This window comes from Corythoichthys intestinalis, chromosome 16 (assembly GCF_030265065.1).
Source record: "Corythoichthys intestinalis isolate RoL2023-P3 chromosome 16, ASM3026506v1, whole genome shotgun sequence".
Classification (NCBI taxonomy): Eukaryota; Metazoa; Chordata; class Actinopteri; order Syngnathiformes; family Syngnathidae; genus Corythoichthys; species Corythoichthys intestinalis.
Window position 1 is genome coordinate 52,222,692 of NC_080410.1, and position 27,375 is coordinate 52,250,066.

Consider the following 27,375-nt stretch of genomic DNA (forward strand, 5'->3'; position numbering starts at 1 on the left):
TACCTACTATAGAATTGCTGTGTATACAAAAATCAAAGGTTGAATCCACAAGAGATAGCCCCAGTGCAAAAATCCTTCTTTTTCTGCTGAAGTCATCAGCCGACAAAGTCGCTGACCTGCATACCGCCCCAAATTGAATCACCATTTGATTAAGTCACTCAATGCATATGCAGCTAAAAGGAAGCGTCTCAGTTGATCCCAACAGTGACTGTGCCAGATGCCCGAAAATGTGCTTATGCACGTATTGATAGACGTGTGTGTGTTTGTCACTTGGACTTGAGTACACCTCCCATGCTGTGCTGTACGTGGGCACAAAACACGAAGCGCTGGATGGAATGGCCGCGTGAGTCACGTTGCCTTCCCGTAAATGCCGTCACCAACAACACCGCTATCGCTCATTGTTCTAGAAAGTAAATCTGCAGGCTTATGCCTTCAAGTCAGCATGACTAACAAAGAAATGACAAAGCGTCAGAGGAGGGGAAAAAATAGAGGACCGGTCTCTAATTGGAGCCGATAGACAGAGAGTCCCTCCGGACCGTTAGAGGGGGCCGACTTTGTTCCCAGGAGGAAAGCGCTTGTCTTATGCTCAGCCATGGGGAAGATTCTGGCAGGCCTGACGATGAGGAAAGCCAGGGGGAGAAGATGGGCCCCCGTTGTCCTGTCTGTTTGACAAGGAGGACCCAGTCTTTAAGAACCAGACAGTAAGGGATGAAGAAATCCAAAGACGGGAGGAGGGACCTTCTCTAGAAGGGGGAAGGAACATGTTCTAAAAGTGTGCTGCTTTTGGGAAGTGAAAATGAAACAAGGGAAGAGAAAAAGTGAGGAGGAGGGAGCGTCTTTGATAAAAGGAGGAAGAAAACAGGAAGAGGGCTAGAAGGTCGCGCTTGTCTTTCTTTCCTGTGTCCCTAGAGCGGGCCTTCCTGATTGGCCTGCCTGCCTACCTGCCTGTATGGTGGCAACACTTCAGACAAGGACCCCACTAACAACTACAAAACAACTGACTAGCTCTCAAGACTTGAATTTATCAATCCATTTTGATCCTATCTTTAGAGACTAAGTTACAGAGTCAATTATAGCTAAATCCAACGCAGTCGGGACGCTGTTAACTAAAAGAAGAATCTAATCATTTGCAAACCCTTTATTCAATATGCACGATAAAGATGTTTCATGTAGTGCTGCAACGATTAATCAATAAACTCATGTATTCGATTAGACAAAAATATTCAAATTAAATTTTGTTTGCCTGGCACAGCCAGACTATTCTCCCTGTATTTTTCAAACACTGAGAAATAATCTGGGACCCAGCCCGTTAACGGCCTCTCGAGCAAGATACAAAATCAACCGTCCAATCAGATTCGTTTATTGGCGTGACGTGTCCTTAACGAGTAACGTCACTCTTGCGAGCCGAAAGTCGTCTCTACAACCATAGGCGGATCTACTATTCAGGCGAAGTAGGCAATCGCCTTAGGCCCCCAACTTTGGGCCACTGGAGCCAGCAGCACCCTCAACTATTCGTCATGTATAATTATGCCAGCATACCAAACAAACAAATAACAAAACAAAAAAGAAAGCCATTTGAATGCTGCATTTATATTATCTCTTCCCCCCACACACGCACTACAATGGACTGTTCCACGACGATGGACTGAGTATCAGTCGCTTAGCTTCATTTAGCACCGTTCAACCTCGCTTAGCTCCGTTTAGCATCGCTTCGCTCCGCTTAGCAGTTCGTTAGCTTCACTTAGCTCTCCCGCGTTTTTCACGCCATTAAGCTCGCTATTTTTACAGCTCACTTGCTACTTTGCACGTCGGCTATCGTTTATTTCTAACACAGTGAACGTGCTCTCCGTGAGAGCCAAAGTGCAGTGAGGGAGGAGTTGAGCACAGGCCGCTAATGCCTCTTTTAACTTTCTTCTTCTTCTTCACAACGAACATAAAATACACGACAGCACACCCTGTGGCGAAACAATGCAGTACAGTTCCAATCAGTCATACAGTAACACTCTACAGCTGGTTAACAGCATTTGCAATGAAAAAAAAATGAAATCTATTAGTGACACCACAAGCAATGACGAAGAATGTTTTTTTACGGAGTATAAAGCTTTCGGTTAGCGGTTTAGCGAACGTACCTCCGGTGACATTTCAAAATAAAAGCACGTCATGTTCGTCATATGAATAACGATTTCTGGAGTTCATCCCACATGCTTCAGAATGAATATTATAATATGTTGAGTAAATACTACAGAATACAGATTCTACACTAAGAATAGCTTTCAAATGACACTCTTTATGACAAATATGATTGGCAATGAATAATTATTATAATTATTATATTACTATTATATATAGTAGTATACTATAATAATAATGCTAGAATTTTTTTTAAGAATTGTTTTGAATAATGTTGGAAAGGCAAAGTCAGTGTTCTGAATCTGTTTACTTTCTATTATTTTGCACTAGTAAATGCTTTCAGCATTTAACCTCATTGTTTATTTGTGATTCATTATTGTTATTTACATGATTATTTGTACTTTAATAAAGAATTGAAGTGTTCCAAAATGGTTTTGTGAATTAATAAGCGTAAAAAAAAAAAAAAAATTAAATTGATAAATTAGTAAAAAAAAGAAAATTATTAGATTAGTCGACTTATCGTAAAACTAGTCGGCTGACTAATCAGGAGAAAATTTTTCATTTAGGACAGCCCTAGTGTACCGGAACATATTTCCTCGACACACTTCTCACCTTTTTAACCCCTGACCCATGAAGAGAGCCCCTGGATATGTTCGCCTTAGGCCCCAAAATTGCCAAGTCCGCCACTGTCTACAACAACACAGATGGCGAATGGGAGAGCCAAGAATATGTTCCAATCCATAGTAAAACTAGTTTTAAATGACCAAAAACACATCGAAACAAGTCATTGACAACAGTCAACATGGCTCGTGCTAGCCATGTTGAATATCTTCTCCATTCTCCGCTCACGCAAATTCCTTGTCGCTTTAACAACGTCACGTCTGCCCGTCGCTGATTGGCCCACTCGGCTGTCTGTTTGCTGTGGCTTGCTCCGCCCTCAGAATTTGATCCGCCGGACTCAATCGCTGGAACAGCGGTGAGTCTGGTATACCAGGCAAAAATTTTGTTGCTTCGAGTATTCGTTTGAATTGGCATTCTAATGGTTTATTTTGAACGTGTTTGCATTTTGTTGTATTGATTAGGGTGGATACACTGCCCAAAGGTCCGCCTCATTTCACATAGCTGAATCCAGCTGCTCCCTTTTAAGACCAACGTAAGCTAAGTTTTTGTTTGAGGGAATGTTTTTCTAATGCATTCGTAATTTAGTTTTTAGGTATATTGCCTGAACTATTTGTTAAGAGCATTGTTAAAAAAAACAAACCAAAAAACGTTATCATTTTATAGCATTAAAGATAGCGGACTTGTGTTATGCAAGTTAGCCAATTGTTCTTTTGTTGCACTTAGATCCTTATTTATTCATTTTTGTATCCCGTTTGAGGCTCAGCTCAGGTATTTTAATTTTTTATGTTCCTTATCAGATTACTCGATTATTTCGAACTAACTAGTTCATCGATTAATCGACTACTAAAATAATCGATAGCTGCAGCCCTAGTTTGATTTATTTCAGGGGCCGATAATGTAAATGGCCCTGTGGCCTGGACGTACTTTTAAAACCACTAGAATGATACAACCACTAGCCAAGTGGGGCCAATGAAAATGTGTTTCACAATAATGCCCAGTGGTTCAGTCTTTTGTTGACATTATGCTATCCCAATCAAAGACAACCTTTACATTCTATACAGCAAGCCGCTGCTCTCCATGGGTCGATAACACACCTGGTTTACTGCTGCTGATTGATATCTGTGCCCGCCTAACGTTATACTACAAGACGACATGTTTCTGAAACCCCCAGCACCCGGCCAAGCACCGGGGGGAAAAAAGACCACTTATGAAAGAGAACCGGAAGAGTTGAGGAAAAGCGAAATTCAATATGAAAAGTAAAGGGAAAGTTTCAGCCTAGTTGCGAGACTGCTGGAATTGGCTTGGCTACGCTGAGACAAAAAAACGAGGTTTACTGTGAGGTGTGCAGATCAATGCCCACATATGCAGACAAGTTAACGAGTATGAAACATCACATCTGTGGTATGAACATCACATGTAATAATTTATCCGTGTGACTACGGAGAAAATAATATCGCCATAACGACGGTCTAGCTTGAAAATCGCTAGCCATAATTGCCTTTGACTTCTAAATTTTTGCCACGACAACCGAGCCGAGAGAGGCTTTCAGAGGGCGTTAAGGGGAAGACATGAAAGCTCTCCCACAGGCCCGCTTACCTCTGGCGCTTCCACGAAAAAATGCTATTAGGGCCTGTGCTTCAACTGGCACGAGAGTCCTATTGGAATGCAAAGGATTTTTTTTTTTTTTTTTTTTCATGGCAAATGAAAATAGCCAATTTGGAGGCCTGAGCATGCTCAAAAACTCACCAAAACTTGCACATACATTCAGCTTTGCGTAAATTTCACTAATTTTGCAACGTTGCAAAAAATGTAGCAAAATGGCTCAGTGGCCTCTGCTTGAATTTTTCAAAAAGGCCTCTCCTATTAGGGTTTTTCAACGTAGAGCGATGAAATTGTTAGTAAATGTAGCTAGCGGCCGCCTGATGTAAACACAGCTTTTCCGGTGAACAAATGCTTAAATTCCCGAATTCTTTATAGATATGGATGTCAAACAGTCTCGATTCTTGGTTAAAAGCAAAAAAAAAAACAAAAAAACGTCCAGATAGCATTTATTTTACATAAATATGTCGAAGTACAATGCTAGTCTATTATGCTAGGTTTATACCGCAGGTCTTAATGCACAAATCTGATTTTTTGTCATATGTGCGTTTCTTTTTATTTTATTCTTTTAGACATTAGCCACGTTTACATGCTGACTTTTATTCATACCGATTCAAATCATTCCGAATGGAAATTTCAGATCAGCTGTTTACATGTCACTTCATCTATTCCGATCAAGTGTTTACATGTGTCTGCCTTTATTCCGAAAGGACGTTTGACAACTGCCGTCTGACATGCGCAGATGAATCAAAACAAAGCGTCACGTTGCAAAACATGGAGATCGATCGTCAGAGTGCTGCTGTTTTAACTTTAACCCACTTGTTGTGTTTGTGGGGTCGTATCCACTTCTGCTGTTTTGCTCTTTTGCCTTGTAGTAGCCGATTGTCAGCGTTTTCCACCGGTTTCTAATCTGGTCAACGCTCCGGTCTATTCGGCTTCGTGTAACCTCTCGTGAACTTTTTTAAATAGTTCACTGTTCCTCATTTTACGCCCGTCTAAGCGAGCAATTATATTCAATTCTTCTAAAGTTTGAATTAAATACAATCTTTCCGCCGGACTCCAATTAGGTGCGCTGTGCTTGGAAGCCGTGTTGCAAGTGACGTTACTTACGTCACCAAGTGACGTCACCACGTCAGTTCGGAGCATGCGCAGAAAGAATGCAACCAGACACCATTCCGCTTCCCTGTTTACATGATATAATTTTACTTCTAATCGGTTTGGGAAAAGGAATATTCCACCCCTGTGAATCGGAACGAAATTCCATTCGGTTTGGGCCTGTTCATTCCGAATGAGGTGTTTATATGGAACACATTTATTCGGTTTGAACATCTAAACCGATTGTAATGGGAATATTTGGCTCCATGTAAACGTGACAATTGACACCTTTTTAAAACGATATCTTGATTCTTAGCAGGCGCATATCGATAACCTTTTGGGATACAAAGTATCACAATATATCACCATTTCGATATTTTGTCACACCCCTAATCATCTTTGCTGTATGCTATTTGCAAATTCACATATTGGTGTTTTTTTTTTCCTTGTGAAAGCTCTGCTTATTAGTGATTGGTGTTAGGAAAGTATTTAGTAGTGATGCAACGAGGGGTGCTATACCCATTCCTCACGTTGTATTTGAGGCAGGGCTCGCCCACTAATCATTTTCGCGCCAATAAGGTGTGCGAAGATTTCTCGTGACAGTTTTTTTTTTTTTTTTCCCAATTGAAATCACCAATCTGATCTTTTCGCACACAAACCTGTGGTTATTTCCCAGGTGGGCGACAAGGTGATGGTCCTGAGTCGCTTCGGCCTGTGGCAGGAGGTGGTGGCGGTACCGGCCAACCACACCATCCTCATGCCGGAGGGCATGAGCTTCGAGGAGGCCGCCGCTATCCCGGTCAACTACATCACCGCGTACATGATGCTGTTTGACTTTGGTCACCTGCGGCCCAACCAGAGCGTCCTCATCCACTCGGCTGCAGGTAGGAGTCCTGTTTGAAATGATATTTTTCTGAAATAGGCGGATTGGCCCAGCAACTCTTTGTGCAATATGCTGAACTGTATTAAGGTAATCAAAATGGACCCCTACTGTAAGTAGATAGAAGAGTGATAGGGGATGTACTTGATTTGGAATATTAACTCATTGGCTCCCATTGATGGTTATACATTTACATTTACATTAGCCTAGAGCTGCAGCTATCAACAAATAATCGATAAATCTATCACTTAGTTCATTCAAATAATCGAGTCATAGGATTAGGCGGCATAAATTTTAGGAGATGTAAAATAAAGGCTTGCTAAGATTGAACTTTCCAAAGAGCGTTACATGCCAATACAATATCAAATTCCCGAGTGTTTTTTCAAACTATGCAGGATTGCACTTTTATTTCACTAGAGCAATAAATGCATTTAAAAAGAAATTCAAATACCTGAAATTAGTTTCAAAAGGGTTTAAAAAATGATAAATGACGATCTAAGTACAACAAAAGAATGATTGAATAATTTGCATAGCAAAAGTCCGCTATCTTAATTGCAATATAATGCAAAGTTTTTTTGTTTTTTTTTTTTACAATGCTCTTAACAAATTGTTTAAACCCATATTCCCACAAAAAAACTGCAAAACTTACCTCTAAACTACTAAACAAAAACCTTATGTTGGTCTTAACAGGGAGCAGCTGGATTCAGCCATGATAAATAGTTATGCCATATCCAATGTTGCCACTAGGGGGCAGTGTATCCACCCAAATCAGCAAATTTAAATGCAAACACTTTCAAAGCAAACCATAACAACGTCATTCTAATTAAATGAATCCTCGAATCAGCAAAACTTGATTTGAAGCTTTTTCTAAACGAATTTCTCAAGTTAATCGATTAATCTTTTTAGCACTACATAAACCTTACAGTACCAACCAACCATCCGACTGTTGGGGCCGCTTTAATGTTATTTCCTAAATGAACTCAATGGCAACGAAACACAATTATTTAAAGCATGCCCTCCTACGTTGGTATGAAGAAGTATCTGAACCTTTTGGAATTTCTCACATTTCTGCATAAAATCACCATCAAATGTGATCTGATCTTTGTCAAAATCAAACAGATGAAAGAAACTGTGCTTTAACAAAAACCACCCAAACATTTATAGCTTTTCATATTTTAATGAGGATAGCATGCAAACAATGACAGAAGGGGGGAAAAATAACTAATTGAACCCTCTGCCGAAGGAGACTTAATTTTCAGTCAGGTGCGTGCCCAATCACTGATGAGAGGTTTAAAACTGCCCTGCCCACTATAAAAAACACACCTGGTAAGAAATGTCTTAATGAGAAGCATTGTCTGATGTGCATCATAGCTCGGTCAAAAGAGCTGTTTGAAGACCTGCAATCAAGGATTGTTGATTTGCATAAAGCTGGGAAAGGATACAAAATCATCTCTAAAAGTCTGGATGTCCATCAATGGACAGTCAGAGAAGTTGTCTACAAATAGACAGTTTGGCACTGTTGCTCCTCTCCCAATGAGTAGCCGTCCACCCAAGATGACACCAAGAGTTCAGCGCAGAATACTCAGAGAGGTAAAAGAGAACCCTAGAGTGTCTGCTAATGACTTACAGAAATCACTGGCACAGTCCAATACCTCTGTGCACACATCAACTATGTGTAAAACTATGGTGTTCCTGGGAGGACTCCACGGAGAAACCCACTACTGTCTAAAAAACATTGTTGCTCGTTTAAGGTTTGCAAAAAGGCACTTGGACACTCCACAGAAGTTATTTTGTGGACTGATGAAACCAAAGTTGAATTGTTTGGGAGTAACGCACAACATCATGTGTGGATGAAAAATGGAACGGCTCACCAACATCAACACCTTATCCCCGCCGTGAAGCATGGTGGAGGGAGCATCATGATTTGGGGCTGTTTTGCTACCTTAGGGCCTGGACAATGTCTGGCAGACCATTGAAGCTAAAAAGAGGATGGATGCTGCAACAAGACAATGATCCAAAACACAGAAGTAAATCAACTGCAGAGTGGTTTCAGAAGAACAAAATACACATTCTGGAGTGGCCAAGTCAAAGTCCGACTTGAACCCCATTGAGATGCTGTGGCATGACCTAAAGACAGCGATTCATGCCAGACGTCCCAGGAATCTGACTGAACTATAGCAGTTTTGTAGAGAAGAGTGGGCCAAGATGAGTCCTGATCGATGTGCCAGATTAATCTGCAGCTACGGGAAGCGTCTGGTTGAAGTTATATCTGCCAAAAGGTGGGCCCGCAAAGTATGAAATGTGATGGTTCACTTACTTATTTTTTCCCCCTTCTGTCATTGTTTGCATACTATCCTCATTCAAATTTGAAAACACATAAATGTTTGGGTAGTTTTGGTTAAAGCACGTTTTTTCATCTGTGTGCTTTTGACAAAGATCAGATCACATTTGATGGTGATTTTATGCAGAAATGTAAGAAATTCCACAAGGTTCAGATACTTTTTCATACCACTGTAGTTCAAAAGGATTTGACCTCTTTCTCTGTCGATGGCAGGGAATGGGAATTTATATTCATTTTGTGGATGTTAACCAGTGGAAGATACAGTACAAAATAATTGTTTTCTCAATAAAATACAATTAAGATCAAAAAACGAAAAATGCAGATTGCAGAACAGCCTAACTATTTCATATTCATATTTTCCAAGCCAACTGTAACTAAATATGTAATGGATCATTATGAGCCGTGCCGGCATGTGGTAAGTCTTGTGACAATTTCGCATTTAATGTATTATTATTAATTAGTCATAGTTTTTTTGTATTCACCAAATTCCATGAGTTCTGTTGGGATCCCCCTCAAGGATGTAGGTGACACCTGAAAGGGCTTGAGGAAATCTTCACACCTGTTTTGGGGTGTCATGCAGCAAACTCGATGAGATCATTGCATTTTGCTGGTCAGCTGGATTGCAGGAAAATGCATTAGTTAGGTTTTAGTCCTCTTACTGTGCTGAAGGAGCTGGAGCAGAAACGGCATCCAGGGACAGCGTGTGGGTGGACATGGATTGAGAAGTGAAACCAGAGCTGTGTTTTATGCCCAGGTGTTTAGAGTAGAAACCACTACATGTGCAGCGTTAAACGTTTCCAGGGAGATGAGCGACGACCAACATCGCCGTTTTTTTGTCTCGCATCCCTGGGAACGTTTAGCGTACACTTTAGGAAATATGGTTTTCTCATGCAAAGAGCCTGGGAGACAACGTTTCTAGGCAGTTCTCACGGTAGGCCGCCATGCAGCTGTCACTCCGTCCAGTGCATCGCGATGTACTGTACATTGGACTCTCTCAAGCCAACTATATTTCATTACGTTTGAACACCGCATTTCAGTTTGAGTTGTGAGAGTTCAGTTCAGGAAGCAAGTGATGAACTGCTTTGGCTTTGTTGAGGCAACGTTCAACTTTACTGTTTATCATTTGAACATACACTATACTAGTTCACCATTTCGCCATTTGAATATAACATTTTTTGACTTCTCATATTAACAGTACTTCATTTATTTTCACACGTCAGTGAATATTGTTAAAGTTATCCTCGATCTTTAAGACAAGTCATTCTGAAAAGATAAATATTAGTATGAGTTATAATAATTTGCTATTAAAACCCCTCTTAATGTTTTCGTTTAAATAAAATTTGTAATATTATTTCAAGTGATAGGTCGCTATTCTTGTTACGTCGCAGTGCGTAACGTCACCGTCACTGTTGCCGAACCTCCAGCGTGTCACTCGTTAGCTACCCCAACATGTCGTCGGTTCTGCCCTTCCAATTTGAACCAGATCGGAAAAGTGAAGAGCGGGACAGCACTGTCGGTCGTTCACAAGACGAGCAGCAAAGGCAAAATGAGAACAGGAAATACAGTACCTTATAAGAGAAGAATTGGGCAAAACTGGTGATGTACTCGCTACAGGTGCGTCTCATTGACAAAGGAGTGAAAGAGTGTATGCTGTTGAGAACTCCGGTTTTTGTCGGCAGATCTTCAAGATAAGATATTGCGTTTTCAGACTTATCCCAGTATAATTATGTAGATTGTTAGTGTCCAGAGCTGTCGTATGCTTTAGATACAGTACAAGCCAACAGTGTGACGGGAACAAATCCTGGAATCGAGTGTAATCCATGTCATGTAGATTGTAACGCGTGGTAGGTAGGATACGTGCATAAAAGTACCAAAAAGGGGAGAAGCTTCCACTTATGCACATTTATTCACACAAAAAATAATATTTTCACCTTGAGCACTCGTCACTCGGGAGCTCAGCGGTACGCACCCACGCGTTCCCAGGCGAACTCCAACATAAAAGTAAGGTCCATGTCAGAGTCACTGTCGTCACTGTAGCGTGCCATAGTGCTTTAATTATTTGGTATGATTTGGGGAAAACTCCCACGAAGAATAGTCAACAGAAAAGATAGCAATAGTAATCCAAATCCGCGTTTTTTTCACTCACTCGAAGATCCAGGAATTAGGCCGATCTCATGGCAATGTTGCAGCCGCGATCAGGCCGTCGATTCCACAAAATAGACTGATCCCCAAAAGCCGCTGTGGGACCGACGAATCCAGAAACTAGACAGATCCGAAACCAATATTGCAGCCGCGGTGGGACCGTCTGATCTAGAAATTAGACTGATCCCTTACTTGACTGAGGATCCAGGAAAAATGTTCGGGCGCCAGTTGTAATGCGTGGTAGGTAGGATACGAGCATACAGGGACCAAAAAGGGGAGAAGCTTCCACTTATGCACATTTATTCACAAAAAATAATAATCCCACCTTGACCACTCACGTCACTCCACTTGTTACCATTTGACTGGAAATTGCATCCAAAAACTGCACATCGTGGCATTTTACTAAGCGAGTTTAGATAGCAATACGCCATTGTTGTACACGCTACACATTTGGAAACATTCCATTTACGTCATCACTGCGAGCCCGCAAACCATGGCGCCAACTATCGGTCAAAATATGTACTAAATATGATAAAATATTGCCATTGATTCAACATTTTATGTGTTTCTAACAACATATTTTAGTACAAGAGAACAGTTGTGGTTTATTAGAGCCTACATGTATTTAAGGTGGGGGATCACTTTAAAGGGTTTTAAGAGATTAGGAAATTTCTCGCTGCTTGCCTCGGATCTCCAACCAAAGCCACACATTCTCAAACACCTGTATTCCTCGCTCATGAGGAAGGTGGTAAATTATCAGAAAGTCACACGCGTAGCTAGCTTCAATAAAACACCAGTCCTACCAATACTAAGCTGGCAGTAGCACTGAAAACAAGCGGTCGTAAACCATGGCTACTACTTTGAGAAGACTTATGTGACTCAGGACTGACCATGTAGGACTTTTAATCTTCAAATTTACAGTGGTTAACCTCGTTATTCTCGAAGATACAGTGGTATGAAAAAGCATCTGAACCTTTGGAATTTTTCACATTTTTGCATAGAATCCCATCAAATGTGATCTGATCTTGTCAAAATCACACAGATGAAAACACTGTCTGCTTTAACTAAAACCACCCAAAGATTATAGGGTAAAGATCATATTTTAATAAGGATAACATGCAAACAATGAAAGAAGGGGGAAAAATAAGTAAGTGAACCCTCTGCCTAAGGAGACTTAAAGAGAAACTGAAACCAATTTTTACCTAACAATTTAAGTCAGGTGTGTGCCCAATCACTGATGAGTGGTTTAAAGCTGCCCTTCCCACTATAAAAGTCATACCTGGTAAGAAATGTCTTGATGAGAAGCATTGTCTGATGTGCATCATGGCTCGGTCAAAAGAGCTGTCTGAAGACCTGCGATCAAGGATTGTTGATTTGTATAAACCTAGGAAAGGATACAAAACCATCTCTAAAGGTCTGGATGTTCATCCATCGAGATTCAGAGAAGTTGTCTACAAATGGAGAGAGAGTTTGGCACTGTTGCTTCTCTCCCAAGAAGTGGCCGTCCACCCAAGATGACGCCAAGAGTTCAGCGCAGAATACTCAGAGAGGTTAAAGAGAACCCTAGAGTGGCTGCTAAAGACTTACAGAAATCACTGGCACAGTCCAATATCTCTGTGCACACATCAACTATATGTAAAACTATGGTGTTCATGGGAGGACTCCACGGAGAAACCCACTACTGTCTATAAAACATTGTTGCTCGTTTAATATTCGCAAAAAGGGACTTGGACACTCCACAGAAGATATTTTGTGGACTGATGAAACCAAAGTTGAATTGTTTAGGAGTAACACACAACGACATGTGTAGAGGAAAAATGGAAAAGCTCGCCAACATCAACACCTCATCCCCACCGTGAAGCATGGTGAAGGGAGCATCATGGTTTGGGGCTGTTCCGCTACCTCAGGGCCTGGACAACTTGCAATCATTAACGGAAGAATGAATTCAAACATTTTTCAGTAAAACCTGTGCCTGTCTTTCAGACAGTTGAGTCTTAAAAGAGGATGGATGCTGCAACAAGACAATAATCCAGAACACAGAAGTAAATCAACTTCAGAATGGTTTCAGAAGAACAACATACACGTTTTGGAGTGGCCAAGTCAAAGTCCAGACTTGAACCCCATTGAGATGCTGTGGCATGACCTAAAGACAGCGATTCATGCCAGACATCCCCTTCTGTCATTGTTTGCAGACTATCCTCATGAAAAGATGAGAACCTATAAATGTTTGGGTGATTTTAGTTACGGCAGACACTGTTTTTTTTTTCATCTGTGTGATTTTGACAAAGATCAGATCACATTTGATGGTGATTTTATGCAGAAATGGGAGAAATTCCAAAAGGTTCAGATACTTTTTCATACCACTGTACATTATGTCATAAAAAACAGGATCAAATCAATACTTGGTTGCAGAAATGTATAATAGTACTAGTATTTTATACTGTAGTTCTAACATAGTGTGTGAGCTACATGGTGCCTCAGGCTGCGAGGCAGTGGGAGGTCTAACCAGCTGAGCCTGTCAAAAATTGTTCCTGATGTTCTGTGATTAGAGGGATTAAAGGTATCACCAGTGACAGGCAGCGCCGCCAACGGAGAAAAGCCCCCTCCCCCCCATCCCTGCCTTCTGAATTCTCATATGTTTGCAATATCACCAAGGAAATTACACTCCAGGTTTCATATACAAATAGTTTATTGAATGGATCCTAGCACGTGGCAATAATATAAAACACGCACACACCCAGTGTTGCACTGATACGTAGCAACCCAGATAGCAAAATATAACTGGAGCGGACATGGGCCAGATGCACGGCAAATCCTGGCCCAACTTTGTAAAACGGATCCGCCACAGTGTTTTTTAACTCAGTAAGGAGTCACTTGTCAGATCAGCAACAATTCTGGGCCAGAACTGGTCCAAAGTTGCAGACACGACATTAATGTATGGCCCGGATATGGCACAAATGTTACCCAATCTGGGCCAGATTTGTATCAAAACCGTTTTCAGCATTAAATTTGTGGTCCATTTTGTTCAATGTATCATACTTAGTGTAATGTGTTTATATTGCAAATTAAATTTGTTTATTAAAAGTAATCATGACAAAACTTCTTTTTCATACCATTTATTAATGCTAACATATTAATGCAACATAAAAAACAATACAATATTGTTTTTCCCAAAATATTTTAATTGAAACAAGCCACTCCACATTAAAGATGTAAACAACATAACAACTGTAAACAACATATTGTATTTGTTAAGCTTCTGGGGACCTAATTTATTGACAATGAGAGGGAGTGGTAGATAGTGTTCGAAGAATCCGGTGGGCAGTTTGTTGATAGAACAGGTGAACGGACAGGCAGGCGTTCTAGGATCTAGGGTAAAAACTAAGCTTAAGAACGATAAACCGATACGACCGGATATCCGGTTTTACAGGCGAGCGATACGGCTGTATCGATAGATAAACTAACTATTCGACAGTAAATAGCCAGTAAATCTTAGATCAGGGTTCACTAAATCCGGACCTCGGTGCCACTTTTTCTGTCGTGTTTTCCATGTCTCCCTCCTTCAACACACCTGGATCAAAATAATCAGGATCATTATCGGGCTTCTGGAGCGGTTGAAGATGACAATCATTTGATTCAGGTGTGTTTAGGGAGAAAGACGTGGAAAACACGACAGGAAAAGTGGCACCGATGTCCGGATTTAGTGAACCCTGTCTTAGATGTATCGATAGTACTACAACGACTCGACTATCGCGAGCGCGAACACTGGTTATCAGCTTTCATACCATTACTTTGCTAGTTTTTTGTTACAAACGATGTGTAATTGAATGACAAATAATTAGCTAGTACTTCAATAATGCTGCGCAGTGCCTTCCCCACTGCTCGACCGCAAGGATCGCCGTATTTCAAGTGAGACAGTACACAGTACATAACATGAACAGCCACCACTCACAGTCGTGGTTGCCTCAACTTCCCATCATGCATTTCGATCGTGACGGGCGCGTCATAACTACGCCAGAGCAAACGAAACCACAGTCGCGCATGCTAAAACAATGGACAAACAGCACGAGCGCTGACCGCCAGCTTGCCAGGCGGAAGTTACGAATGACAGCGATTGATTTTCAACGCACGTCGGACTTTGAAGTGAAGACTGCAGCCAGATTTGTATGGGACAGAGATCGTGAGTTTTTAACCCTGAAAAATAGCCCACTACAATGTTGGAAAGGGCGGCATATTGTTTCCACGAAACGCAGTCTACTTAAACATGACCTATGACCAATGACCTATCTGGCTAAAATGCCGTGTTTTTATTCCCCCAATTATACCAGAGGTAAAGAATAATAGCATTATGCTTTATTTATTATTTTTTTTATTGTGATAACACTAGCAGGCCTAATTCTTTTTTTTTTTTTTTAAACCTCCTGCATATAATTTTAGTTTGTAAGATGTTTACGTTGAAAGGTTACACTTAAATTACCTACCTCTTGTATTCAAAACACCAGGAAATACAGAGATTGAATTACTGCACTTTATTGTTGTCTGTCAGTGGAGTTTTATTTTATTATCAATCCCTGCCAACAAAATGATGGTCATCTAGTTGGCCTTATTTTTTTTTTCATGTCTCAAAAATAAACATACATTGGTATGAACTTTTGTTGTTTTTTTTGCTTGTAGATTTTTTTTTTTTTTTTAATCCATTTAAAATACTGTAAGAACAAACAACAAATGTTTACTATTGTATCGTTTTCACACTGTATCAAACCGTATCGTTCTTAAACTGTATCAAATCGTATCGAAACGCTCTGCCTTAAAAATGTATCGTTTTTTTAAATCAAATCGTAACCTGTGTATCTAGATACATATCGGATCGGCTTCATGCCAGAGATTCCCAACCCTAGTAAAAACACAACAAGGAGCTCAGTATCAGGATTACAAGATTCTTTGTTAGCTGAAAGTCACATAGTTGAGTTGTTAATCTGGCAATGATGTTTGCTGTAAATGTTTCAATGTTTGTTTACTATTATTGAAACTGAGCCCCTCCTCCTTGTGTTTCCCTGTATTTCCATCCTTGTGTGTATCTTGTAATCCTGATACTGAGCTCCTTTTTGTGTTTTTACTAGGGTTGGGAATCTCTGGCATGAAGCCGATCCGATATGTATCTAGATACACAGGTTACGATTTGATTAAAAAAACAATACATTTTTAAGGCAGAGCGTTTCGATACGATTTGATAGTTTATATATATACAGGGAAACACAAGGAGGAGGGGCTCAGTTTCAATAATAGTAAACAAACATTGAAACATTTACAGCAACACAGAGTAAATGCTTTCTCCCTCCATATGTTGTCATGCAACAAATTTTGAATTACTTAACTTTCAGACATGGCAGATCACTTGAATACATGGGCCATTTTGTTAAAGCTCAATTGAATAACTTGTTTAGCAGTCAAGAAGTAACTTCAAAGCACAATTATAACTTTGAATAAAGCACTAACCGTAAACATTTCTGTACGCCGAGATGATGTGTCCTGAATCCTGCGTGTTCTTCTGTTTGAGGCTGATTCTGACTTGCACCTCCAAACAAAACAAACGCGTGTGACGTGAACGTCGAAGGACTGTGAATGGTCCGCTCAGAACATTTCCGGCTCAGCACAACAAGACCGCCGTTTTCAAACATTTCCAAACGTTTTCTATGTCGCCTACACTTTGAAGGAGATCGTACATTTTCTCGTAGGCACCGTCTAACTATGTGCATTATTCTAACACACTTGATATAATCAATCAGGGAATAGTATCATTTCTCATATTTACTGTTTGACTGTTTGTATCTAACACACCCAATATAAAATAAATAGCACTTATACCATAGTTTAAGGAAAACAAGCAGAATATAGCGCATAAGAGATACATGACACCTTCTTATCACGGAAGCCCTAACGTGTGCGTCAAATTGACACTGACAAGCCCACGTCTGCGCCACCAACTCTCGCAATCAGTTCTCCCGGACGGTCCAGAACAAATGCGCGACGCCCTGTCCCAACACAAGGAACACAGGAGAACGGCCGATATCCAACTGATAACACGACTCCAAGAGCCCCTTTGACACTGAGGGGCAGTTTACATGGCGACTCTGCGACACAAAGACGCAATGACTGAGTTGCGGACTCGCCTCGCGTGCATATGGTGTCGGCGAAGACACAAAATTCTGAATCCTGCCTAGAAAGTGGAAGAATTCGATTGCGGGGGAATGAGGGGGGCTTATCAAATGCATATCAAAGGCTACTGCCGCGCCGGACCCGCGATGATAACGGCAGCACTCATACACGTCACATTGGGCGTGTGCAGCGGTGCTATTTAACATTAAAAACTGCAAATGGCGGAACGCCGGCTTTAATTTACTGTTTTATTAATATTTTTACATTTAAATATGTTGAATGTTTCCATTTTTGTGCCTTTTGGAGCAAAAGGAAAATGCCACTGCTTCGAATGGGCGGGCACGTTTTCTTCCGGGCTGAGGAGCCCCGTGGGGTCAAAGTGCATCATTCGCTGTCACCATGTAAATCTGCACTGCCCCCTAGGGCCTGGCATGAATACTACATAGTTTTCATGCGGAATTGCGACATTTTTCGAATGGAAACGAAATTATGTAGATGCACATTTGAAATTTTTCGTCTTCTCGGAGAGTCACCATGTAAACGGCCCCTAAGGTGGCAAAATTCACAACCCTCGTCGCCCTGACAACAGTAACTCCCGAATTCTCCTGTCCAATCCACAGACAGACAACAATCAAAAGTGGATTTTAAGGGGGGGCAGGCCCCCCCTGGTTTTCGAAAAGTGTCATTGCATGTAATTGACTTTCCTATATATATAAAAATGAATAAAACGGACAAGAATTATATATTTTTATAATGGGTCAAAATTATTTTTCGAGCACCTTAGACGGTCATTTGCTTTGCATATTGCCTATGCTTTCAAAAAAATTAGAAAAAAATATTTTTTTAAAATGATTTTTTTTCTTTGATTGAAAATACTTTTTTTGAATGAATCAACTTTTTGGGGGGATTGACTGATTTAGACCCAAATTTTCTAATAATAATATGGCCCAAACACAAAAAGGATTGCTTCAAAGAAATTTTGATTTCTATGATTGAAATTTTTCTTTTTTTGATTGAAGTGATTTTCTTTTTGAAAATCTTATATTTTTTTAAGCTTATGAAACTTATTTTTTGATTGAATAATAAAGAGAAAAATGTCCTAGCCAAAATGTGGCCCAAAAACAAATCAACATTACTTCAGTCAAAAAAAAAACAAAAAAAAAAATCAAAGCAAAATCTCTTTCACGTCCATTTTTTTCAGTCTTTTGAGTTTCAAATTTATTTTTGCATTCAAATACTTTTTTTTTTTTTATTGAAGCGACATTTTTTTGGTTGAAAATATTTATTTTGACTGAAGCGACATTTTTTTGATTGAATAATAAAAACACAAATCTACTTCCATATGGCTCCGCCCAGGGGATACAATTTTTGACTGGGGTAACTACATTGGCACGACACTGGCGGGCGTACCATATTCAGTGGATGACGATCTTGGCAAAAAGTATTGCCTAAGCAGACTGATTTAGAATTCCCCTCAAGAATGTGAAAAAAACACTTATTGTCAACTTATTACTATTAATATTCTTGTTAATTTTTTTGCTGACACTCATCGACATGTTGTGACCCCCTGCCCCAAAAGTCAAACTCCGCTGATGACAATAATCCTACACAACGCCCAAACACACCCTTCTTCTGCCCAAAGCCCGCCCCACGAGAGCCTTCAAAGAGACTCAGTGTTTAACTAATCGTTGTCATTTTTTCTCTGGAACCTTTTGTTGACTTGTGATATGGTGATACTGAATCCTCGCCTGGGTCCCTCTGTGCTGTATGATCGTTGTCGACCTGAATAAATTGACAAGTTGCGCTTCGAAGCCTTTTTCCAGCTTTCAAAATGGAGTCAGTACTAAGGGTTAAGACTAAGGTGAACGCGTGGAGTTTGGCCTTTTGGCCGGGTTGTCAAGTTTCCGCCGGCCCGGGTCGTTGGAGCTGCACCAGTGCAGTTCCGGCAATCTGGCTAGATTCCTTCAGCTTCAACATTTGTATGAAAAACGTGTTTGTTCAATATTGATTAGCTGAAACTGCAAATACACGCATTCCATCTTCCTTGCCATTGCCATGAATGACATGAATGCCCGCCTTCAGGGTGCGCACTGTTGTGACGTCACGCGCCGAACGTTAAATTTCAAGGTTTTTAGCGTGTCCGGTGTGCTCAGTCCACCCCGGACCAGTGCCTAAATTATCATTTGGACTGTCAAATCGATGATACGGGGCGCATCTGGCGCACTGACGTTTAGTGGGTGTGATTGCTATGCGGATCTGGCAAGCTGATGCCAGATTTGGCACGGATTCAGCTGCTATCGGGGGATGCTGAGCTAAAATATTGTGCGTTTCATTATGAATAATAGTCATTGGGATGAGGTGTACCTGTTTAGTGACATGGTCTAAGAAAGCTCTTAGTCATATGACACTACTCGAATCGTTATACTGTTACATGATGAACACAAATGATCATATTTTGTGCTCTTAGTGGATGAAAAACCAATCGGTGCCATCATATGACAAATTGCAGCACCGCCAGTTAAAAGATCTCTTTTTAACACAGAGATCCTTTCATTAGATTTCCTCACATTTTTTGATGTCACTGTTCCGAGAACCCTGTACATATTTTACACTAGCCATCCGGTGACTGTGACTCGGCATTCCCGCCCTATCAGCTTAGGTGGTGCCAGGATGCAAAATAATGCAGTCGCGATGACACAGACTCACAATGCAACATTGAAGCCACCAAACGAACCCCCACCCATCCTCTCATTGAGATTTATAGTCCAAGCAACCATTCTCACAAACAGTGAACACACAAACCCGCTTGCACAACTCCATGCCTACATGTAAACTGTTATGAATATGGAAAATTGTGGTATAACTGTGACTAGCCTCTGCAGTGTTAAAATGTTTTTGTCCTTAAAGTATTACTTGTTTTTGCGCATCTAAAAAAAAGTGTGATCTACCTTAAGTCTCCGGAAGATTGATTTATGTGACATGAATTTGATGACGTCATTCATAACATCTTATTAAGGTTGCCAAATCCCTGAAAAAAAATAAGGGACACCTCATTGGTAGAGCTGGGCTGCCTGATAACGGTCACCCTTTAATTTTTTTGTTCTATGAGAAAAGTGATTTTTTTTTTTTCTTAGTTGCAGTTACAGTGGTATGAAAAAGTATCTGAACCTCATGGAATCTCTCACATTTCTGCATAAAATCACCATCAAATGTTATCTGATAATTTTCAAAATCACACAGATGAAAAAACAGTGTCTGCTTTAACAAAAACCACCTAAACATTTATAGGTTTTCCTATTTTAATGAGGATAGTATGCAAACAATTACAGAAGGGGGGGAAATAAGTAAGTGAACCATCACATTTAATATTTTGTGGCCCACCTTTCGCTGCAGTAACTTCAACCAGACGCTTCCTGTAGCTGCAGATCAGTCTGGCACATCGATCAGAACCAATTTTGGCCAATCCTTCTCTACAAAAATGCTGTAGTCCAGTCAGATTACTGGGATGAATAGCTGTCTTTAGGTCATGCCACAGCATGTCAATGGGGTTCAAGGACTTTGACTTGGCCACTCCAGAACGTGTATTTTGTTCTTCTGAAACCATTCTGAAGTTGATTTACTTCTGTGTTTGGATCATTGTCTGTTTCCAGCATCCACCCACTTTTTGGCTTCAACTGTCTGACAGCATTCATCCTCCATCCATTTTAGCTTGAAGTGTCTGACAGACGGCCTCAGGTTTTCCTGAAAATTTTAAATTCATTCTACCATTAATGATTGCTAGTTGTCCAGGCCCCAAGGCAGCAAAGCAGCCCCATATCACGCTCCCTCCACCATGCTTCCACACATAGTGTTGTGTGTTACTCCCAAAAAATTCAACGTTGGTTTCATCAGTCCACAAAATAACTTCTGTGGAGTGTCCAAGTGCCTTTTTGCGAACATTAAACGAGCAATGTTTTTTTAGACAGCAGTGGCTTCTTCCGTGGAGTCCTCCCATGAAAACCATTCTTGGCCATAGTTTTACCTATAGTTGATGTGTGCACAGAGATATTGGACTGTGCCAGTGATTTCTGTAAGTCTTTAGCAGACACTCTAAGGTGTTTTTTTTTTACCTGTCTGAGTATTCTGCGCCGAACTCTTGGTGTCATCTTTAGTGGATGGCCACTCCTTGTGAGAGAAGCAACAGTGCCAAACTCTCTCCATTTGTAGACAGCTTCTCTGACTGTCGATTGACGAACATCCAGACTTTTAGAGATTGTTTTGTATCCTTTCCCAGCTTCATACAAATCAATAATCCTTGATCGCAGGTCTTCAGACAGCTCTTTTGACTGAGCCATGATGAACATCACAAAATGTTTCTCATCAAGACAATTCTTACCAGGTGTGTTTTTTATAGTGGGCAGGGCAGCTTTAAACCAGTCATCAGTGATTGGGCACACATCTGACTTAAATTGTTTGGTAAAAATTGTTTTCAATTGCTCTTTAAGTCTCCTTAGGCAGAGGGTTCACTTACTTATTTTTCCCCCTTCTGTCATTGTTTGCTTGCTATCCTCAATAAAATATGAAAACCTATAAATGAGTGTTTTTTTGTTAGACACTTTTTTTTTTTTAAATCTGTGTGATTTTGACAAAGATAAGATCAAATTTAATGGTGATTTTATGCAGAAATGTGAGAAATTCCAAAAGCTTCAGACACTTTTTCATACCACTGTAGCTAACAAGACTTGCTGTTGCAACATTTGTCTTTTGCTTTTTGGTGGCAAACGCTAGCAAATGTTAGTTCCCTTCAAAATTGTGAACTTTTTAACGTCACATGACCCACGAAAGCACCCCGTCCGGCCCGAAAAAGAGTAAACAGTCCTCAGCTGCCTCTCTCGTGGCTGTACTGCCGCTGCCGTGCTGTCCTCTTTATTTGCTAAACAATAGCTTGTTGTATTTCCTCTCAGCTACCCCACCGTAGCACACATCTGCATCCTCCTCTACTGCCCCGGTACGACCTCCGCCATATCCGTCGCTGGAAAAATGCGCGGTCGCTAACCCTCTGGTGACCCGCGATCCACTGACATTTGGATACGTCTTTGCGAGGCCCGTCCGTTGTGACCGGCCTGCGCTCTCTGACCTCTCCCTGAACCGGGAACCAATGTTTACGAAGAATTTGCCTGGCATCCACTAAAGCACCACACCCACACTCAACATTCCTGCAAACGGTCCAATGATGACGTGATATCGCTTTGGTTTTGTCACAATTCCCGCGATAGACAAACACCATCATATGTTATCGATTCGCGATGGTCATAAAGCAAGCAGTCTTGTTCTGGCTTTCCAAGCCAGGGCAGAAGACTTTCATGCAGCTCTTTCAGGCAATGTGCGTTCTTGTAATAGTCAGAATTGTCGTTTTTCACGAAGTGTGCAAAGCTGTGCGTGTTACGGCAGTTGTCCCCAACCTTTTTTTGCACCACGGACTGGCAATGTGTGGCAGAAAATGACAGGAAATATAAAATAACACGACGGGGCTAAAGACAAACAAACTTCTGTATACACTCCGGGTCACATTATTGACCCGACTTTACTAAACCCCAATTCAAACAGTTTCACTGAATTTTGAGCACCAAATTTTATATTGCTCAAAGAAACAACTTGTCCTTCACCACAATATGTGTGAATACCTATTATTATTTAAAAAATGTATGAACTTACAAATAGATACAGGTACTGGATAACACTTCATGTAAAGTGCAATTACCGTATTGGCCCGAATATAAGACGGCCCTGATTATAAGACCACCCCCTCTTTTTTGTTAGAAAAGTTTGAAAAAAGACTTTTTCAACACCAAATTAATTTTTATACAGAAAATAATTACAGTACATCCGAAACAAATGATTATAACAATATACAGTTGGGCGAATAAGTATTTAGTCAACCACTAATTGTGCAAGTTCTCCCACTTGAAAATATTAGAGAGGCCTGTAATTGTCAACACGGGTAAACCTCAACCATGACAGACAGAATGTGGGGAAAAAAGCTCAGAAAATCACATTGTTTGATTTTTAAAGAATTTATTTGCACATCATGGTAGAAAATAAGTATTTGGTCAATAGACCCTACCCACGTGACGTCACAACTCCTTCCTCCTGACTGGTGCCGCCCAATTGTCCGTCAACACATCATGTTTACCTGTTACGGCTACGTACATTCCTCCTATTTACGACGTGTTTTTCTGCTCGTTAACATTAATAATCAAAATGGTGAAGGCGTGTGTGGCGGTCGGTTGCAATAACAGAGAAGATAGACGGAGAGACTTGAAGTTCTACCGGATTCCGAGAGACCCGGAGAGAAGAGAGCGAGATGGGCTGCTGCAATTCGACGAGAAAACTGGGCTCCAAACGATTACCACAGATTATGTAGTAGTCATTTTATATCTGGTAAGATGCATTTAATATATATTTAGAGGGTTTTGTGCTGACAACCACAATTAAGATCATTGCTAGGCTATTCGCCGACAACATACACGTATGTATGTAGTGAGAGTGCTATCGCTAAACCATATAAACATTAAAAGCCCTAACTCCATTGACAAACGACATGAACTACATTAGACTTGACAGTGGATGTTAGCAATAACAAAAGATTTTGAATTGAAAATTTCGTAACTCACCTTTCCAAGCACAAGATAGATTCCTGCCGAATTTTCGTGGACGAGGACCTGTTTCACCCAACCAGCAACGAAGTATTTATAAGCCTCCAAGCTCTTAAAGTTTTTCAAACTTTCGTGAGAATAGGCTGATTTTGTGTGGACAAGATAGTTGTACATATCAGGGTAGCTAGCAGATGTCAAGCAAATACGGCGGAGACAGCGGGTCGAAAACATCGATTTAGGCATCAAATATGGATCTGGCGAATGGATAAACTGAAGCTTTTCCACATAACGCCTTTTATGCAACGCATCAAGTGAGTTTACGGCATCCGAAAGCACCGGGTCTTCCATGAAATGCATTATAAATTGCTCGATCAATTGAGACCATTGATAATACAGACACAAAATGACGGACAAGGGGGCGGAACCATACAGCGAGCACGTGATTTTGTGACGTCGGTGGGTAGGGTCTATACCAAAAGTTCATCTCAATACTTTGTTATGTACCCTTTGTTGGCAATAACGGAGGCCAAACGTTTTCTGTAACTCTTCAAAAGCTTTTCACACACTGTTGCTGGTATTTTGGTCTATTCCTCCATGCAGATCTCCTCTAGAGCAGTGGTTTTGGGGCTGTCGTTGGGCAACAACTCCCTCCACAGATTTTCTATGGGCTTGAGATCTGGCTAGGCCACTCCAGGACCTTGAAATGTTTCTTACGAAGCCACTCCTTTGTTCCCCTGGCTGTGTGTTTGGGATCATTGTCATGCTGAAAGACCCAGCCATGTCTCATCTTCAATGCCCTTACTGATGGAAGGAGATTTTCACTCAAAATCTCTCGATACATGGCCCCATTCATTCTTTCCTTTACACGGATCCGTCGTCCTGGTCCCTTTGCAGAAAAACAGCCCCAAAGCATGATGCTTCCACCCCCATGCTTCACAGTGGGTATGGTGCAATTCAGTATTCTTTTTCCTCCAAACACGAGAACCTGTGTTTCTACCAAAAAGTTCTATTATGGTTTCATCTGACCATAACACATTCTCCCAGTCCTCTTCTGGATCATCAAAATGGTCTCTAGCGAACCGCAGACGGGCCTGGACCTGTACTGGCTTCAGCAGGGGGACACGTCTGGCAGTGCAGGATGTTAGTCACTGGCGGCGCATTGTGTTACTGATGTTAGCATTTGCTACTGTGGTCCCAGCTCTCTGTAGGTCATTCACTAGGTCCCCCCGTGTGGTTCTGGGATTTTTGCTCACCATTCATGTTATCATTTTGACGCCATGGGGTGAGATCTTGCATGGAGCCCCAGATCGAGGGAGATCATCAATGGTCTTGTATGTCTTCCATTTTCTAATAATTGCTCCCACAGTTGATTTCCTTACACCAAGCATTTTACCTATTGCAGATTCTGTCTACCCAGCCTGGTGCAGGTCTACGAATTTTGTCTCTGGTGTCCTTCGACAGCTCTTTGGTCTTGGCCGTAGTGGAGTTTGGAGTGTGACTGACTGATGTTGTGGACAGGTGTCTTTTATACTGGTAATGACTTAAAACAGGTGCCATTAATACAGGTAACGAGCGGAGCCTCGTTTGACCTCGTTAGAAGAAGTTAGACCTCTTTGACAGCCAGAAATCTTGCTTGTTTGTAGGTGACCAAATACTTAATTTCCACTCTTATTTGGAAATAAATTCTTTAAAAAACAAACAATGTGATTTTCTGTTTTTTTTCCACATTCTGTCTCTCATGGTTGAGGTTTACCCATGTTGACAATTACAGGCCACTCTAATTTTTTCAAGTAGTACAACTTGCACAATTGGTAGTTGACTAAATACTTATTTGCCCCACTGTACTTGAGAGGAAAAAGCATGTTATTTTGCCTCATTCAAATCTTAATATCTGAACATTTAAATATGTAAACTAAAGTGCAATCACATTCGTAAATGAATGGCTTCTGGTTTTTGAAATGTAAATAAACCAATCGATTGTGATAAAACAACAAAATTTCAATAACTGCATTAAGTATCAAAGTGAAGTCTAACTGTAGTCTTGAACCAATTTTGAATAAGGAAAAACATTGGAATAAAATAATGCAAACTGGTTGAACTAAAAAGAGTAGCTGAGATCTGCCATGACAGAACATCGCTTCAATGATATCTGGCGCCATCTAGCGTCGTGAATAGGTATAATGTCTAGACTGCGAATATAAGACGACCCCCTCCTTTTCAGTGTTATTTCAATGCAAAAAAACACCGTCTTATATTCGGGCCAATACGGTAAACCTTTGCTTCTAAGGTTAGATAAAACAAAAAAAAAAGCACCATTCACGAGACTTATCCTGTTGTGCGTAATGTAATGCTGCATTTTTTGTTTTTTTCTATTTTGAACTTCCAAATTCAAGTTCTTATTTGCATGCTTTCCAAATTGTAAACTACTCAAGTGAATGCTATTTTTCTCCTGGAAAAAAATTCCACTCACTTTTTTTGTGACAGGCAGATAGATGTTTTCTTTATCTGACACCAGCACAAAGTTGTTTTCCATTAGATCCGTTTCTTGTCTACGTTGAAACCAATTTAGAAAGAAGCAGAGTATTATCCATCCATTGTATTCAACAGACACAGTTTCTGGAAGTTGTCAGGCTGCCATTTTATTTGCATTGTTTCAGCCTTAACGTCTGATCTGGCAAGCGAAAAACTTGCTTTGGGCGATTTTATGACCACTTCCTTCCATCAGTATGTGCAACTCTGTACCCATGATGATAGGGGTTTTCACATCATTATGCTACATTTGTAGGCATATACAGTATTTTTGCAGCAGGGCCGATAACCAAAAGTGGTATTTCCCATGTGGCATTATTTTGCCATGTGATAAAATGGATTTTGCCACGAGGCATTTTTTTGGGCCATGTGGCAAAATTAATTTTGCCACTTGGCAAAATTGATTTTGCCATGTGGCATTTTTTTGAAATGTAGCAAAATGGATTTTGCCATGTAGCATTTTTTTGCCATGTGGCAAAATGGATTTTGCCATGTGGCATTTTTTCTTTGCCATGTGGCAAAATGGATTTTGCCATGTGGCATTTTTTCTTTGCCATGTGGCAAAATGGATTTTGCCATGTGGCATTTTTTCTTTGCCATGTGGCAAAATGGATTTTGCCATGTGGCATTTTTTCTTTGCCATGTGGCAAAATGGATTTTGCCATGTGGCATTTTTTCTTTGCCATGTGGCAAATGGATTTTGCCATGTGGCATTTTTTCTTTGCCATGTGGCAAAATTTATTCTGCCATGTGGCTTTTTTTTTTTTTTTTTTTTTTTTTGCCATGTGGCAAAATGGATTTTGCCATGTGGCATTTTTTCTTTGCCATGTGGAAAAATTTATTCTGCCATGTGGCTTTTTTTTTTTTGACATGTGGCAAAATGGATTTTGCCATGTAGCATTTTTTTGACATGTGGCAAAATGGATTTTGCCATGTGGCATTTTTTCTTTGCCATGTGGCAAAATTTATTCTGCCATGTGGCTTTTTTTTTTTTGCCATGTGGCAAAATGGATTTTGCCATGTGGCATTTTTTTGACATGTGGCAAAATGGATTTTGCCATGTGGCAAAATGGATTTTGCCATGTGGCATTTTTTTGACATGTGGCAAAATGGATTTTGCCATGTGGCATTTTTTTGACATGTGGCAAAATGGATTTTGCCATGTGGCAAAATGGATTTTGCCATGTGGCATTTTTTTGACATGTGGCAAAATGGATTTTGCCATGTGGCAAAAATGGACTTTTACA

At 40.6% G+C, this 27,375-nt stretch overlaps 1 protein-coding gene across 1 annotated transcript in view; it reads left to right on the plus strand.

The window, feature by feature from the left end:
- vat1 (vesicle amine transport 1) overlaps window positions 1-27,375 on the plus strand; it is a 76,215-nt gene that overhangs the window by 9,043 nt on the left and 39,797 nt on the right. The window contains exon 2 of the mRNA XM_057860803.1: window positions 6,122-6,329. Within this exon, the coding sequence (XP_057716786.1) occupies window positions 6,122-6,329 (208 nt within the window). The remainder of the gene's footprint in view (window positions 1-6,121; window positions 6,330-27,375) is intronic.